At 59.4% G+C, this 17,467-nt stretch overlaps 1 protein-coding gene across 6 annotated transcripts in view; it reads left to right on the top strand.

Annotated features, from left to right (window-relative positions):
* RIPOR1 (RHO family interacting cell polarization regulator 1) overlaps positions 1 to 17,467 on the top strand; it is a 115,082-nt gene that overhangs the window by 60,110 nt on the left and 37,505 nt on the right. The window contains exon 1 of one of the 6 annotated variants that reach the window (XM_039503218.1): positions 5,218 to 5,296. The exons of the other annotated variants lie outside the window; for them this stretch is intronic. Coding sequence (XP_039359152.1) covers positions 5,278 to 5,296 — 19 coding nt within the window. The 5' untranslated portion in view covers positions 5,218 to 5,277. Of the gene's footprint in view, positions 1 to 5,217; positions 5,297 to 17,467 lie in introns of those variants that run through there. 6 annotated transcript variants of the gene reach the window in all.

Below are 17,467 nucleotides of genomic sequence, written 5' to 3'. Positions count from 1 at the left end.
AGCTGGGGCAGGGGGTTGAGGTGCAGGAGGGATTGTGGGGTGTGGGAGGGCATGCAGTGTGCAGGAAGGGGCTCAGGGCAAGGGGTTGGGGTGCAGGGGTGTGGGCTGTATGAGGGGGCTCGGGGCAGGGGGTTGGGTGCAGGAGGGATTGCAGGGTGTGGGAGGGCATGCGGTGTGCAGGAAGGGGCTCTGGGCACGGGGTTGGGGTGCAGGGGTGTGGGCTGTCTGAGGGGCTCGGGCAGGGGTTGGGTGCAGGAGGGATTGCAGGGTGTGGGAGGGCATGCGGTGTGCAGGAAGGGGCTCAGGGCAAGGGGTTGGGGTGCAGGGGTGTGGGCTGTATGAGGGAGCTCGGGGCAGGGGGTTGGGTGCAGGAGGGATTGCAGGGTGTGGGAGGGCATGCGGTGTGCAGGAAGGGGCTCAGGGCAAGGGTTGGGGTGCAGGGGTGTGGGCTGTATGAGGGGGCTCAGGGCAGGGGTTTGGGGCGCAGGAGGGATGCGGGAGGGGGCTCGGTGCAGGAGGGTGCGGGGTGTGGGAGGGGGCTCAGGGCAGGGGGTTGGGGTGCAGGAGAAGGATCAGGGCAGGGGGTTGGGGTGCAGGCTCCGGCCCGGCACCACTTACCTGGAGTGGCTCTGGGGTGGCAGCGAGGCTAAGACAGGCTCCCTGCCTGCCCTGACCCTGTGCCGTGCCACTCCTGGAAGCGGCCGGCACCACTTCCCTGCAGCCCCTGGGGAAGTGGGGATGGACAGAGGGCTCCACACGTTGCCCTCGCCTGGGTATCTCCCCCGAAGCTCCCATTGGCCGCGGTTCCCCGTTCCTGGCCAATGGGAGCAAGCGAGGGCAGCGTGTGGAGCTCCCCTGCGCGCCCCCCCCCCCTCCCGGAAGTGGTGCTGGTCGCTTCCAGGAGCAGTGTGGGGCCCATGGTGCCATGGGGGTGGCAATCCTGTGGGCTGTCATAGATCATAGTTGAATGTCCATATTCAGGACGTACCAGCAGAACTGGGACCTCAGTCTTGCAACTTAAACTTCCCCTGATGAAGTCTAAGCAGATCTGAGACGACAGAATCAGGACCCAAGGATCTTTTATCCAATTTCATGACTTTTGACAAGTTGGAATTCCTTAGGGAACAAAAGGTCATTGGGATGACTTTGAAGGAGGTCCCTCACTTACAGATTAACATAAGGCCATTTGCTATATGGAGAGATCCTGTGTTTGCAATTCATTTACATGATAGGATGTTTTCTGAATTATCAGAATACAGCATAGAGAGAGACTGTTGATTACATTGTCCACCCTACTCATACATATATAAATACACAAAACCACAAACATTATCTCCTCACATGTGTTCTGTGGGTTATTCATTTTGCAGGATATTTAAATTTTTCTAGCTGTGTGTCACACCCCCAATGTGAGACTGGTGTGGAAGGGCAAAAGTGGAGCTCCTGGATACACCTTAAGTACCTTCCATTATTGCTATGAGCTGTGTTTACACTGAATTCTTTGTAATGCCAAATTATTGATGCCTGCTTTGGCCCCAGCCAAAAACTTAGTCTGTACTTTGTGAAACACTTTAGTGATTCCAGGGTTTGGTCTATGTGTTAACTTAACATAGCCATGAATGTTCTGCAGAGAGCACTTACTCTGGCATTCAGCCATGAAGGCGGTGAGGTGTTGTACCTCAGTTTCCCTTTGTGCACAGCAATTCAAACTTGTAGTGGTTTTTCTGCTGCGTACAGTTTCAAGATCAGATACAGGCACTATGTGAAATATCAGTATCACCAGGCCTTTTAACATAGCGTGTGTTGTCATGTAATGAAACAGTATAACCATGAAGGCTTTTACAACATAATGAGTTCTTATGTATCACCCCCAACATGTTCAAGGGTTTTTAAAAACAAACCAAACCAAACTGTGCACGCTGTACATTTTTACAGTTTTTGGTATCAGCAACAAGTTAGTTACAGTCATTAGCAATAACATCAGTACTTTCACAAGTGTACATTTACAATCGTTGTTGTCATGCCAACCTTTGGTTTAGACAAATCATTCTTTAGGTCAGCTCGTTCCATATCCCTTTTGAATCTTTGTAGCTTTTTCTTGACCTCAGGGTCTTCCGTAACACAGGCTTTCAGTTTAACCACTTCCTTGGGGTTTTGGTATTTTAGGGTTAACCTGTGGCTTTTATGTGCAAGGTTTAATCCTCCCCTTCCTCCCTGTCCAGTAGGGTGAAAATGTGAACTCTTTGGTGTAACAAAATCCATTGGCTGGCTGGGTGTGTCCTTTTTGCTAACAGCTACAGGCAAGTCTTTCTCCCCCCAGTCAGTCAGGTAATTTGCATCAACACAGACACTAGCCAGTTTTCAGATCCTCAGCCCTTACCAGTTCGAAGGCTGGACTCTGTCTTAAAGAGATACCGTCCATTTTCACTAGCATGTTAGACTCAAGGTTCTTTTGTCTGTCCATTACCAACCTCTGCTTCCACATGGAATCAGATGTCAAGTCCACTAAGAGACTACAAGTCATATCCAAAATATCTAGAGATGTTTGCCTGCTCTCCCCTGCATCCTTCTGAGTTCAGTTATAAGGTGGTTCTGCTCAGAAAAACCAGAACCCCGGTCTCTCCTCAGTACCTGAGTCACAGACTGCTTACTTAGGAGACATTCATTGTCTCCCCAGCAAGCTGGTTAAGTGGGCACAGTCGCTGCCCCTCCCCTCATCTCCCGCCCTGGTGCCATGAGGAGCACTCCCAAAGACCCAGTTCACTTCCGCGCCTCGGTTGGCCCCTCGAGGAAAGGGTCCCGTTTAAGTTGCACAGAGCCCAGCAACGTTCCCTGGCGCTGGAGAGGATGTTCGTGAAATGCAGACAAGGAAGCAGCTGCCCCCTTGCCGGCTCCCCTTGCAGACTCGCTGTGGCGGTGGAGATGTGGAGGGCCATCATTTTGTCACGTGTCCGGCCTGGGGGAGAGCTGGACTGTGCCCTTCCCTTGTTTCAACGATGGCCTGTGTGTTCTGCGTGCGTTGCCGTAGCGATGTAGGGCAGGTGGCCCCGAGACTGTCCCGTGATCCTGAGAGATCAGATGGGAAGTTGAGTGAGCATTTGGCCACGTTTCAGTCTGACTGTTGTTAACGCTGTAGTGTTTCTGTTAGCACCTGTCTACCTCTGGGGCCTAAGGAGCAGGTGGGAGAAGGAACCTGTGTAAAGATCCAGTCCCCTGCCCCTTTCAGGCAGCATGTGAGAGCTCCCAGTCCGCACTCCTGCAGCCACAGCGGGGAATGCTCCTCACTGCTGTTGGGTTAAAGGGGCAGGGGCGCTGGCTCTGTAATCAAGCCCTCCTTTCTCCCACGGGTACGCCGGCGCATGGTTAGATACTGGGGCACTGCACAGGGGGTCGTGCCGGCTGCTTCATTAGCGGGTGAGGCGCTCGGTGCCCTTGTGACGAGCCCAGAGAAAGGCAAGACATAGGCTGGAGATGGTGAAAAACCAGCAGGGACAGAGGGAAGACTCTGGCCAGGCCCCTCTCCATTGTAAAGAGCGGGAGCAAGGCAGCAGCCCAGGCCTGGGTGGGGGGCCCATGTTACCGTCTCTGGGTGCTGCGGGGACCAGCACAGGAGAGGAGACAGTCTTTGAGCTGGGTGTTCCCCGGCTAGGGCCCGTCTCCTCTTCCCTGCACCTGCAGGGGGGATTCGCCAAGTTAGCCCTGCAGTGCTAGGTGCATTAACCCTTTGGGGACTGGTTTACCCATTAACCCCTTCCTTCCCTGTAGGCCCCTCTGGCTGCAGAGCAGAGGGAGGCTGTTTCTCGTGATTGTGGAAGGCTGGCAAAGAAGCATTCCCCCCGCCCCCAGCTCTGTGCCGCTCCCGTCAAACTCACTCAGCACTTACAGGGGCCGTGTCCCTTTGGCGCATCCAGGAGCCCTGCTTTCCTTTGCCCTGGGGGCCCGTCCGGCCCCTCCTGGCTGGCTGCAGGACAGACGGTGCTGAGAAGCCCTGCTCCCCCGCTCTGAGTGCTCTCAGCCCCAGGGGCGGCTGTAATTGTGCTGGCTGAGGAGCCTGTGTCTATGGGCCTCATCCCCCAGGGTGCCAGGTGCTGGCCCATGGAGCCCTGCCATGGGCGCTGCTGGAGTCGACACAGCTGCATGCTGTGGGCCGGACCTCCCCTCACAGGGCTGGCCTGGCAGGAGGGTCTTGCCCTGCCCCCCGGGGGAGCTGTAGCTCACTGCTGGGGTTGGTAGTATTTCTCAGGTGACCCAGCCTGTGCAGCCCATTGTGTGTGGGACCCAGACATCCAGCTGCAAGCTGCAGCGGATGCCGTAGGATGGAGCACGGGCCCCAGGTGTTCCACTGTTCTCTACACCTCCGGGCAGGGGAGGTTCTGGCACAGGGGCCCGAAAGTGGGGCTTTCCCAGCTACCATTGCACACGACCCCGCGGCGCGTGCCACAGGTGGAGTGTTTGTGTCTGTTGATCGGTGCCGGAGCCTGGGAGTCACCCGCCGGAGCTCTCTGGCACTGGCTCCCCGTCTGATCTCGGACAAGTCCCTTGTGCCCGTGCCTTGCTTTCCAGGCCAATACAACCAGACTAGTGCTCCACTTCCCCCCCAGCCCCGGCCAGGCTGTGAGGCTCAGCGATGGGGGAAGTGCTTTGAGATCCTTGGAGGGGAGGCGTTCGCCAGAGATGGGCAGAGCCATGGTAACTTTCACAGAGACTCCAGCCCTGGCTGCCACGGCAGGAATTCAGGGGTGCTGGGGAATGGGGAAGCGGCCATCCCCTGAGGAAGCCCTGCACCGGGAGCTTGACTGGTTTCACTCCTGTTTCCCACTCATGCTTGGCGCCAAACGGCGGCGCCGTGCACAAGGGGAAGGGAAACCACCCAGCTCAGGGAGCCCGTGCCTAGGTGTGTGCGCTCTGCCTGGAGCCCCAACATCCTGCGGGGGAGGTGGGGGGGCAGGTTGAAGGGTACACTCTGGAGGAGGCTGGAGCAAGCAGCGGAGGGCTGGGGGGCACCGTCGGTGCCTGTCTCAGCCCCCTGGCCATGGCGACGGTGTGGTCGGCACTGGCGGGGCGCTCCCCTCCCTTCGGAGGCGTGGGTTTGACTCACCACTTTGGGAGCAGCAGGAACCATGCGGTGATGTCAGGCCTCGAGCAGGGGAAGCGTGGGAGGAGACTGGGCCCGGCTCAGCCGGCTGGAGAGTGCAGAGCAGAGCTGGCTGCAGATGGCTTAACCTCCGGTGAGAGAGGGGACCGGCAGCCGCTGCTCCCTGGCACTGTTGCCCCAGGATGAACGGCAGATACAAAGGTACCATGCCCACTTAGAGCCCCCTCCGCCCTGCGAACCCACTGTGCCCGGCTTCCCTGCAGCGGGGTGCCCAGCCCGGGGGCTTCCTCCTCGCATGCTTTCTAGTGACCCAGTCCGGACACAGGAGCGAGCAAGGCAAGAGGAGGAGTGACCCCTGTGCTACCTGACCTGCCCCCCTGCTCCTGCGCTGTAGGTCCAGAGCGTGTGTGTGGGGCTTGAGGTTTCCCTAGAGATATGGACAAGCCAGAGAAGGACGACGGTCCTGTCTCTAGATTAAGAGAGCTGGGGTCTGCTCCTTCTCTGTGGCCTTGGTGAGTTGCTGCCTGGTCTGTGACTCAGTTTCCCCACTGTAACCTAGGCATAATCATACTTCAGTTTGTGGGGGCAGGGAGGGGGCAGGGTTCGTTGTTTGCAAGGTGCTTAGAGCCTCACGGGACTGGGGCAGGATGGCTGGGCTGGGGTGCTGAGTGTGTGCTGGGCAGCCAGGTGCTGGCTGCAGGAGGGGGCTGTGCGTGCCACTGGAGTGATGCTGCATGGTCCCCACTGCGGCTGGGATACTGTGACATAAGGCTCTGGACCGGCTCCCGCTACTGGGCCTGGGAGATGCGCCAGCTCGCTGCCAGTGTGTCAGTCTCCTGCCAGCTGAGTGTGTAGCGCCCGGCGAGCTGGGCTCCCAGCGGCTCCATGGTGTAGTGCACTGCAGGCTGAGCTCCCGGCAGCTGTGGGCGTAGCGCCCGGCAAGCTGGGCTCTTGGTGGCTCCGTGGCATAGCACCCGGCGAGCTGGGCTCTTGGTGGCTCCGTGGCATAGCGCCCGGCGAGCTGGGCTCTTGGTGGCTCCGTGGTGTAGTGCCTGGCGAGCTGGGCTCTTGGCGGCTCCATGGCGTAGCGCCCGGCGGCTCCGTGGCGTGGCGGCTCCATGGCATAGCACCCGGCGAGCTGGGCTCTTGGTGGCTCCGTGGTGTAGTGCCTGGCGAGCTGGGCTCTTGGCGGCTCCATGGCGTAGCGCCCGGCGGCTCCATGGCGTGGCGCCCGGCGGGCTGGGCGCCCGGCGGCTCCGTGGCGTGGCGCCCGGCGGCTCTGTGGCACAGCGTTGTTTCTGTAACTGCAGAGTTGTGGTCTCTCACCTTGGTGAGTCAATATTGTGGTTGTCGCCCTCCCCCCGCCATCACTTTGCCAAGTAAACCACTCATTATGGATAGTGAGAGCCCTGAAATAGGCAGTGGGGGGCAGGCTGGGAGCCGCAGTGGTGCCACAAGGTTGGCTGGCGCTGCTGCTGGCTGGGGTAGGTCTCTCCCACTGCCCACCGATAGCCCTTTGTACTCTGTCCCTCCGCTGGGTACCTCAGCCAGGAGACCCCCTTGCTCACCGTGCTGGGACCCTTGCACAGCCTGGAGAGGTGCATTTAGGGGGCTGGGGAGCAGCAGGGCCCCTAGCTGGGGGTATAGAGAGCAGAAGCGGTGCTGAGTGTCAGCTTCATGGCATAGACAGCAAGTGGCAGCCCACTGCCAGGTACCAGCCAGGTGGGGTGGGCTGAGATGGGGGACTGGCGAGGGGTGGGGGGGATGCTAAGGGCTCCATCGAGGAGGTGGCAGTGCCTCTCCCAGCCCACCCTGCCGGGGTAAGCTGTGGGGACAGAGAAGTTCTCTGAGCTCTCTCTTCTCAGCCTCGGGAAGGATAGTCTGGGTACAGCACAGGACTGGGTCCCCCCTGTGCCGTGGCTGCCGGGCCCAGGGAGGGGCAGGGGCTGGGTTGCCCCTGTGGTGGTGATGGCGCTCGGGGCTGGTGCCCCGGGTGGGGTGGGGGTAGCGTTCCATGGGCCCTGCCCTTGCGCCGAGAGCAGGCTTAGCTGGAGCTTTTCCTAGGGCAGGCTCTTCTGGACGGGCAGCATGGTCTCAGCAATGCTCAGGGAGGGGATGAGCCAGGCTGGATTCACGCCAGCTCCATGACAGCTCTGTGACCCAGGGAGCTGGCCGCTCTGCCTGCCTGCAGGGCTCAGACCCAGATCCCAGGGCTGCTCAGGGGTCCTTGCAGTCACCTCTTGGAAAACATCTTCTCCCGGCAGCTGGGAGTGTGTATGTCTGTACAGGAGTGATGGGCACACATGTCTGTTTGTCTGTCTCCATTGGCGGGGGGGCCTGCGGGTCTCTGTCTCCATTGGCGGGGGGCGGGGCAGCTGCAGGTGTCTGTCTCCATTGGCCGGGGGTGGGGGTGGGGGCTGCGAGTGTCTGTCTCTATTGGGGAGGCACATGTGGCTGGCTGTCTGTCTCCATTGCGGGGTGTGGGGGGGTTGCTGTGCATGTCCCGGCAGAGGGGAATCCCTGGCTCTCAGCAGTGCCCCACGGGCGAGGCAGGCTGGCTGCTGCAGGGAGCATAGCCAGGGCCTAGAACCACCCCCAAGGGCCGGTGCGCGGTCCCCAGTGTGTGTGTGTGTGTGTGCAGCTGGCGCTGCCTTTCACGGGGGGAAACCCACTCGCTGAGTGGATGCAAACACAGACAGTATCACCATGGCAACTGTGGGCATGGGCCAGTGCTGAGCAACAGAGACCGTTTCCTTGGCAATCTGGAAACCACCCCTCCCCCGTGGCTGCCACCTTGTTCTTCCCCACAGCTCCCCTCATGTGCAGCCGTGTGGGTTCTAGATCCCGTCCCCCACTGCTGTCACCTCGGCCCTCCCAGTGTGCCAGGCTCTAGGCCCTCCTCCCTGGCTGCTGCTCGTGGGGGTCGGGGTCCCAGTCGGGGGTCACAGCACGGGGTGCCAGGCTGGTTTCAGAGCAGGGTGGGTGCTGGGGGCTGGGGCTGTAGGGGGAGGGGGCTTGGGATGTGGGGCGCCCAGCTAGCGGGGCCCGGTCTCTGTTGGTTAACTCAAGTGCCAGTGCCCAGCCGCTGCTGGGCTCAGAGAGCAGAGTGCCAGGCTGCTGCCAGCCTGTGCGCACTGCTCTGGGCGTGGTGCAGTGTGCGGCCCAGCCCTTGGCCTGGCGTGCCCCTTTGCGCAGCTGCTTGGAGGGGTAAACAAGCACTTCCGCCAATTCTTCAGTTTCGGCGCTCCTTCCCCTTCCTGCCACCTCCCCTTCAGTGCCCTGAGTGACCGGCCACGAGCCCACGCCGACAGGAGGGTGGGGACCTCAGGCACTGCCTGCTGCACCCGCTCCTGTCAACCCCCCGTCCGAGCGGGTCACAGCAGTGGGCGTCTTGCTTGGGTGCAGTCCATTCCGGGCCCTCATCGCTGCCAGGGCGGTGAACTGTGAGCTCACGAGCGTGGGCCGCTGATGCCGTGCCTGTGAGCTTGTGACCTCACGCCCAGAGCCCAGCCGGGGTCGCAGGCGCCAGTGGCTGCGAGTGTGTCTTCCCGTGTCGTGGCAGAGACTTTCAGTGGGGAAGGGGGACATAGGGTGAAGTTTGGTCGTGGGGGAGGCAGAGGGTTCCTGCTAGACAGTGCCGTGGGGTGCTGCGTCTCAGCCTCCCCCAACGTCTGCACACACCTGAGCCGCTGGCAAAGGAAGCCCTGGGTTCTTCGGGGGCCCTCTCCTCGTGGGAGACACCCCTGAGTGCCCACAGCACAGCATCTCCCATCTCTGGGAGGGAGTGTCTGGGGCCTCTGAGATCCTTGATGATGGCCTGGATTTTATTAGGCAGTTGTGACTCTTCTTTGACTCAGCAGAACTTTCTCCTCTGCCCCCATCTTGTGCATTGGGGAGGGGAAGTGTGGGGGTTGCTCCCCTCAAGGAAGCCAGGGTGGGATCTGTTGCTCCCCTGCCCTCTGTGACCAGGCAGTAGTTCCTGGATCCTGGTTATCAGGACCGAAGGGGGGGCAGCTCTGTTTCCTGAGCGACTCCAGCAAACCATGTCGTGTGGTCGTGGCAGCCGGCCTCGCTGGATATTCTGTCCCCAGGGCTGCGTCAGAGGCTGGCGGGGCTTGGGGTGTGTATATTGCTTAGATCCTGGGCTGCGCTGACCTCCGGGCAGCTGCACAAACAAAGATGCGAAGGCTGAGACGGGCAAGAGGCTTAGGGCCCAGATTTAAGGACGCTTCCTCCAGCTCTTTCCCCTGGGAGGAGTGATGCAAGCAAAAGTGTCTCTTTAAGCATGCCAAGGGGGGCATGGGGCAATGAGCTCCCAACGGGGGCTGCAAGGGCACTGCCCGCAGGACACAGTCTGCCCCTGAGGTGCTGTGCCTTGGGCCTCTCTAGAATGGCTGAAACTAGCGAGATCAGAAAGGAGACGCCCCTTTCCCTGCCAGCTCTGTGTGTTTACTCTGCACAGGACAGTGCGGAGCCAGGCCAAGTGTGCAGTTTCACTTCCAGCCACGGGAGCATGGTGCCATCTCACTTGTGTGTCACCGTGTAGGGAGCTCCCATCACACTCAGCTAGAGGGTGGGCAGCAGCAGCAAAGCAGAAACTGAAGAGGCAGTCGGCATGTGTGCAGGGGGGAAGTTGGGCGGGGGGGGGGGGGACTGATCTGAGGCTCCCCACCCCCCAACCTGTCAGAACATCCTCATGGGAGTGGAAAAATCCTTCATGTCAAGAAGGGATTTCAAACTTCAGGCCCTTTCCCGGCGCTGTTGATAAATCCGACTGCAGCAGGCCTGGGTTAGTGCCTGGGAGTTGGAAACAGAAACCAGCTGGGACTGACCCAGCTGGTTTTGCTACCCGCCCTGAGAGCTGGGAAGTACATTGGATTCAGCATTCTTCCTGACCTAGTCATCTCCATGACGCACCAGGCATCAGAACGGTGTCTCCTCTTGACACTGTAGGGGGAGAAAACTGGCTTTTAACCATGCCCCCGTGCTGGGGGAGAGCTCATGGAGCTCGGGGAGGTTGTAAACGAGGAGCATTTGTTCCAGGCAGGTCACTGGAAGAAATAACTGGGGAATTGTTCAGTTCCTCCCTTTGGGGCCGTGCAAACAGCTGGTAACATCTGCCACCTCTGCCCTATTGGCTCCCGATCTGGGGAGCGTTGTCTGGCGTGGAGGGAGGACTGATGCGGGACTCCTGGGTTCTGTTCCTCACACCCTGCCCTGGGAGGAGTCCGACGCAGTTTGTCAGACGTGGTCACTGATTCTGATGCCCCTATGAGAGCGCCTGGCTCAGGGCAGCCGCTGCTAAGCCGTGCTGAGCTCTCGCAGCTCCCACGATTTAGGCCGAAGATGTCTCGCGGTGGGCACCCAAATCAGTGGCGTCTTCAGAAAAGCTGTTCCTCGGTTTCCCTATCTTGACTCATAGACTTTAAGGACAGAAGGGACCATTATGATCATCTAGTCTGACCTCCTGCACAATGCAGGCCACAGAATCTCACCCACCCACTCCTGTAACAAACCCCTAACCTATGTCTGAGTTATTGAAGTCCCCAAATTGTGGTTTGAAGACCTCAAGCTGCGGAGAATCCTCCAGCAAGTGACCCGTGCCCCATGCTGCAGAGGAAGGCGAAAAACCCCCAGGGCCTCTGCCAATCTGCCCTGGAGGAAAATTCCTTCCCGACCCCAAATATGGCGATCAGCTAAACCCTGAGCATGTGGGCAAGACTCACCCGCCAGCACCCAGGAAAGAATTCTTTGTAGTAACTCAGATCCCACCCCGTCTAACATCCCATCACAGACCACTGGGCATACTTACCTGCTGATAATCAAAGATCAATTGATAAATTAATTGCCAAAATTAGGCTATCCCATCATACCATCCTCTCCATAAACTTATCAAGCTTAGTCTTAAAGCCAGATAGGTCTTTTGCCCCCACTACTCCCCTTGGAAGGCTGTTCCAGAACTTCACTCCTCTAATAGTTAGAAACCTTCATCTAATTTCAAGTCTAAACTTCCTAGTGTCCAGTTTATATCCATTTGTTCTTGTGTCCACATTGGTACTAAGCTTAAATAATTCCTCTCCCTCCCTAATATTAATCCTTCTGATATATTTATAAAGAGCAGTCATATCCCCCCTCAGCCTTCTTTTGGTTAGGCTAAACAAGCCAAGCTCTTTGAGTCTCCTTTCATAAGACAGGTTTTCCATTCCTCGGATCATCCCAGTAGCCCGTCTCTGAACCTGTTCCAGTTTGAATTCATCCTTAAACATGGGAGACCAGAACTGCACACTGTATTCCAGATGAGGTCTCACCAGTGCCTTGTATAACAGTACATAAGAACATAAGAAAGGCTGTACCGGGTCAGACCAAAGGTCCATCTAGCCCAGTATCTGTCTACCGACAGTGGCCAATGCCAGGTGCCCCTGAGGGAGTGAACCTAACAGGCAATGATCAAATGATCTCTCTCCTGCCATCCATCTCCATCCTCTGACGAACAGAGGCTAGGGACACCATTCTTACCCATCCTGGCTAATAGCCATTTATGGACTTAGCCACCATGAATTTATCCAGTCCCCTTTTAAACATTGTTATAGTCCTAGCCTTCACAACCTCCTCAGGTAAGGAGTTCCACAAGTTGACTGTGCGCTGCGTGAAGAAGAACTTCCTTTTATTTGTTTTAAACCTGCTGCCTATTAATTTCATTTGGTGACCCCTAGTTCTTATATTATGTGAATAAGTAAATAACTTTTCCTTATCCACTTTCTCAACATCACTCATGATTTTATATACCTCTATCATGTCCCCCCTTAGTCTTCTCTTTTCCAAACTGAAGAGTCCTAGCCTCTTTAATCTTTCCTCATATGGGACCTTCTCTAAACCCCTAATCATTTTAGTTGCTCTTTTCTGAACCTTTTCTAGTGCTAACACCTCCTTATCTTTGCTGGAAATACCTCGCCTGATGCATCCTAAAACCACATTCACTTTTTTTAACGGCCGTATCACGTTGGCGGCTCATAGTCATCCTGTGATCAACCAATACTCCGAGGTCCTTCTCCTCCTCTGTTACTTCCAACTGATGCGTCCCCAATTTATAACTAAAATTCTTGTTGTTAATCCCTAAATGCATGACCTTGCACTTTTCACTATTAAATTTCATCCTATTACTATTACTCCAGTTTACAAGGTCATCCAGATCTTCCTGTAGGATATCCCGGTCCTTCTCTGTGTTAGCAATACCTCCCAGCTTTGTGTAATCCGCAAACTTTATTAGCACATTCCCGCTTTTTGTACCAAGGTCAGTAATAAAAAGGTTAAATAAGATTGGTCCCAAAACTGATCCCTGAGGAACTCCACTAGTAACCTCCTTCCAGCCTGACAGTTCACCTTTCAGTACGACCCGTTGTAGTCTCCCCTTTAACCAGTTCCTTATCCACCTTTCAATTTTCATATTGATCCCCATCGGCAGCATGTGCCTGTGAGGTGCGTTGCAGGCTAATCAGGGCTTGGCGGGCAGGAGAGAAAGGGCAAGGGTTTGTTAGCACTGACAATGCTGGGTATGGCCTAAGCTGGGGTGTGCCCATCAAACTGCAGCCTGTCTGCAGCGCGGTAGGGTGTTGGGCAGACCCAGGAATCCGGCTTGGACACCAGCGTGTCTGATCATTAGAAACCCGAGGCTCAGTAATAACAGCCCCCACTGGGACACAGCATGTTCCAGCCGCTGATCTCCAGGCACTCAACAGTGGAGGGTGGGACCATTATCCCCACTTCACAGATGGGGAAACTGAGGCACTGAGCAGTGAAGTGACTTGCCCCGCAGTCCATTGCAGAGCAAGAGCTAGAGTCCAGGTCTCCCAAGTCCAGTCCAGTGCTGTGCCCGCTAGGCAACACTGCCACCCCCGCCTCCCCAGTAACTGACTGCAGCTCCCAGGAGGGACACTTACCCCCATAGGGTGTGAAGCTTTTTGGAGCACTGGGGCCCCAGGGTGAGGGGCCAGGCCGGCCTGTGCCATGCATCCTGGTTACCACCTTCCTGTCGCTGCCCTGCTCTCTGCCCAAGACAGCCTTTATGACTGAGACACGAGTGCCCACCCTGTGCCCCAGGTGCCATATAAGGCTTTAGCTGTCACTGCCACGTCTGGGTGGTGTAGAACTGAAGGGCTCCGGAGTGCCGGCACCTCTCTGCCTCTGGCCCCCGGGCTTCTCTGCTTCCCTCCGTGCCAGTGGGCTTTGGGGAACAGCGCAAACACGGCTTGCGACTGGGCACCATCACCTCCACTGTGGCGCCTGGGCACGGCGGAGATGGACACCCAGAGCAGGGCACAGGGAGGGCAGCCGCCGGCGGGAGTGCGATCAGGGCGCTGGGGCTTGGGGAAGGTGCTGTCTGAAGAGTTCTGTGCTGGGCATATGCAGGGCAGAATGGCGCTCTGGGCTGGTGGGTGCTGGGGTCTGTGCTCTGAATGCTAGGGGGAGAGCTGGTGACTGGGTGCCACTGGTGCCCTCTCTCCTGCGTGTGCATCTGTGCCCCGGGGCAGGGGTGTCTGACTGCCAGCCCCCTCCTGCCCCTGGGAAGAGCTGAGTGAGGCCCTCGGGGGCTGCCAGTCCGCCCCTCCCCCGGCAGTACCAGTCACTGACTCTCTCTGCAATGTCAGGAATGTGCAAACACTGGGGGTGTCCGACCAGCCCTGGAGGAGCCGAGGGCCAGGGGGATCCCCTGGCTGGGCGCACCTGTGTGTGTGCGACTCAGGGCTCACAGCCTGCCTCCCCTCTGTATTGCAGCCCCAGCATGGCTCGCTCTGAGGGGCTCCCCACGGGGAATGCCTGACCTCAGGGGGGTGCACTGGCTGCAGGTGTTACATGGCACCAAAGAATCCCTTAGCCCTGCTGTGTTGGGTGCTGCGCTGCGTGGGAAGGTAGGAGCATGGGGCTGGGTGACCCTGTGAATGTGCCCCCTCCATGCCCCTATTGCTTGTGGGGCATTGCCGGTGACGCCAGGGCCCCTGTCCATGCAGTCCCACATCGGCCCTGCATGTGTCCGTGTAACCCCCAGCACCCCCTTGGCCTCCCTGGGAAGTGTGACTACCCACCCCTCGGGGTTCCAAGCCCTTCTCCCCGGCAGGGGAACAGGGTCTGTCTTGGAGGCTGAGCCACCAGGCAGCTGAGGACGCTCTCGGCTCGGAGCGTGGCACTCGGTGCCCGGTATTCTTGGGGGTGCGCCAGCCCCAGAGGGTGCGGTGGGAGTGGGCGGCTGAGAGAGGGAGCCGTGTCGGAGCTGGGGGGGCTCTAGGCTGGGGGGAGGAGAAGAATCCTGTCTGGGCCGCAGCCCTCCCTGTTAGACCTGGCCCCACGCGTGCACCAAGCAGGGCAGAGTGTGTCTGCCATGGGGAGGAGGCATGGAAAGCAGGGTCAGAGTTCCAGGTGCTTTGAGCTGTACCCGTTTGTCCCACTGACTGGTGGCAAATGGGGACAGGCTGACACCCATCAGGCCCTGAGCGGCCTGCTGGCTTGGCTGGCTGCTGGGTTCTCTTGACTCAGGCTTTGGCTGCAGTCTGCACCTGCTCGTGGCTTGGATCGCTGCCTCCTTGGCAGAGCTTGGTGGGAGCCCCGTGCTGGCTGGCTGTGAGCTGTGCCCTGTGGCAGGGGCGGCCGGGGGAGAGTGGAGCCGACTGGCTCCGTGCTGTCTCAGCGGCTGTGCCGGTGCTGGGTCCCTCCTGCGCTGGCTCAGGGGCAGATGGGAGGGTGAGCAGTGTTGATATGGAGGTGCTTTGATCTGAGCTTTGGCCTCGATACCTTCCAGAAACATGCCTGGCCCATGATTTGCTCGGTGCCAAGCGCTCCAGGGGCGGCTCCAGCCCCAGCCAGACATAGCGCAGCCAGCGATCCGTTCTGGGGCATGTTTACATGGGCCCGGTGCACACGGCACCCTGCTGGAGCCAGGGTGTGCGTATGGCACGTCACTTGGGCTGCCAAGCCTGGAGCTCTGGCAAGTCGGGCACCAGGGCCAGGTCTAGATGGAGGGGCTGGGGGAATGTGGGAGCAGGTGAGATCACCCATCCTGGGGGTTATTCCCACCCCCACCGAGCTGGCATCAGCTCAGTTGGATAATCGTTGGGCGTGAGAGGTATGTCCGGGCAGCTGGAGTGAAAGCACATGGCGCAGCTGGCAGGGCCAGGGGATGGAGCAGGGTGGAGGTGCAGTGCGTGTTGAGGCAGAGCTGAGAGGAGAGGGTCAGCAGGGGTTGCATGATGGGGATTTCCTGGTTGCATTGTGAGCGTCTAGCTGCCCCAGCCCCACTGTGCTCGGTGCTGGGCAGACCTGGAGCAGAGGCCAGTGGAGGGGAAGGGGAGTAAGTGGTACAGCAGGCGGCTGGGGGCAGAGGAGAACGGAGCCCACTGATTGCCGTGATAAGCAGCAGTCCCCTCTGGAGTGACCTTTGTGGGCATCCTAGCGACATTGCCCAGGCAGCTGGCAGAGGGGCCCAAGCTTACGGTGCCCTGGCTGAGCTGGGGGTGCATGCTGGAGTGAGGGAGAGAAGGGGAGGGGAGGGGACCCCCCTCTCCTGGTGCTGGAGGTCCGGGCTGATACGAGAGTGGCAGGATCTGCCATGTGAAGGGGCTGCGGGGGGGCAGCAGCAGTGTGGCAGAGCTCCCAGAGGGCTCTAGCAGCAGCAGGGCAGAGCCCTGGGCATGTGCCAGCAGCGGGCACCTGGCTGGGGCTCTCGCCACTGTTCATAGCACCCAGTAGCTAGGCTTGGGCCTTGCCTTTCTTCCCGCTCCGGCCCTGGCCCTGGCCTGGGGAAGGAGCGCACGGTGGGAAGGGCTGCTGGCTCCCTGGGCAGCCCAGAGCCCCTTGCTGCAGTGCTGGCATGTGGCTGCCCCGCTGGGCAGGCAGAACTGGAATGGCTCTGTCCACTGGCTCCAGGTGCCAGACAGAGCCTCCTGGGGGAGAGGAATGGCTGCGGGGCGGCATTGCTCTGGGCAGTGCAGAAGGGGTGGGCAGAAGAGAGGGGACTGGCTGTGCCCCGTTGTGCTCTGAGGGAGCAGGTGGCGGGTTCATGCCACCCCAGCCCAGAACTGTGCAGCTGGCTGTGCTGTGGGCGTAATGGGCTGCCAGCAGCCCTGTCGGTGGGAGCCATGCTGCTATCATGGCCCCCAGTGGAGGAGGTGGGTCTGGAGCCAGACCCGCCCCGTGCCCAGACCCCTGTCCCTGCAGCTTGGGACATAAATAACCGTGGGCGGCAGCAGCCTGGCTCGCTCTGCCGTGAGCCGATTAAACGGCCCCCAGAGGGTAATCTGGGGCCCTGCAGGTGAGCCTTCCTGCTTGGGATTACAGCTCCTCCTTAATGAGCTTAATTGGGCCAGCATTGCCCTAGAGACTGGAGCGGGCTGGCGCTGCGCTGGAGAATGGGCCAGGCAGCTTGGCTGTGTTAGCAGCCTGCCTGGGCTGGGCACTGGGGACCCATCCTGCCTGGCTCTGCTCACCGGTGGGAGCACTGGCAGTTAACCCTTCAGCGCTGCGTGGCAATGCTCCCACGATGGCAGGCAGCCAGGGTCCCTAAGGACCGGGCCGGAGCCCTCCGTCTGGGGGAAACGACCATGCAGCGGGGTCAGGCAGGCTAGCCCAGAGAGCGCCGGGCCGAGCCAGCAGCTGGGGCGGGGCTGGTTCTGTGTGAGCAGTTGAGGGGGATACAGGGCGCTGCAGCCAGAGTGGGGTGCCCAGCGCAGCACAGTGGTGCTGGCATCCCAGGGCAGGGATGGGGCTGAATCCAGCTTCCTGCGGACGCTCTGAGCTCCCTGTTCAGGCAGCCCCGCTGGGGTGTTGTTGCTCAGGTATCGCTGTCAGAGAGGCTGAGCCCAGGGAGAGCACCCCGCTGGCAGCAGTGTGCCAGGTGTGCTGAGGACCCACCCCCATGCCAGGCAGGCCCCAGTGGCTGGCCCCGTCAGTGGCTGGAGGGTTGGCACTGCCATATCGCACCTGCTGCTGCGCAGGGGGCAGTGTCATGGGTAGCTGACCCCCCCCACGCCTTCCTCCCAGTTGGCACTGTGCCCACACACCCAGCTGCTTGGCTGCCCCCTGGGCGAGAGGACTAAAGAGAGGAGGAAATGCTGCATAAGCCAGTTAGGGAGCCGAGGAGTCCTGTGCTGGGCCCTGAGCGCCGCCCCCTCAGCGTGTTATCCCTGCCCCATCTGTTCAGCCCCTCTGCTGCTGGAGCCTTGGCCTTCCCTGCACAGCTGTGTGAGCAGGCGGGCGCCCGGGAGAGGGAGCTGTGCCCCCTCCGGCCCTTTGTGTGGCCGTTCGGGGTGGGGTTGGACACCCACCTGCATGGAGTCGTTCGGGGGTGAAAGGGGCCGTCGGTGCCAGCAGCTTCCAGAGCAAACA

The sequence above is a fragment of the Mauremys reevesii genome, linkage group 16, assembly GCF_016161935.1.
Source record: "Mauremys reevesii isolate NIE-2019 linkage group 16, ASM1616193v1, whole genome shotgun sequence".
Lineage (NCBI taxonomy): Eukaryota > Metazoa > Chordata > Testudines > Geoemydidae > Mauremys > Mauremys reevesii.
The sequence above is the reverse complement of the archived record's forward strand: the minus strand, read 5'-3'. Positions and strand labels throughout refer to the sequence as shown.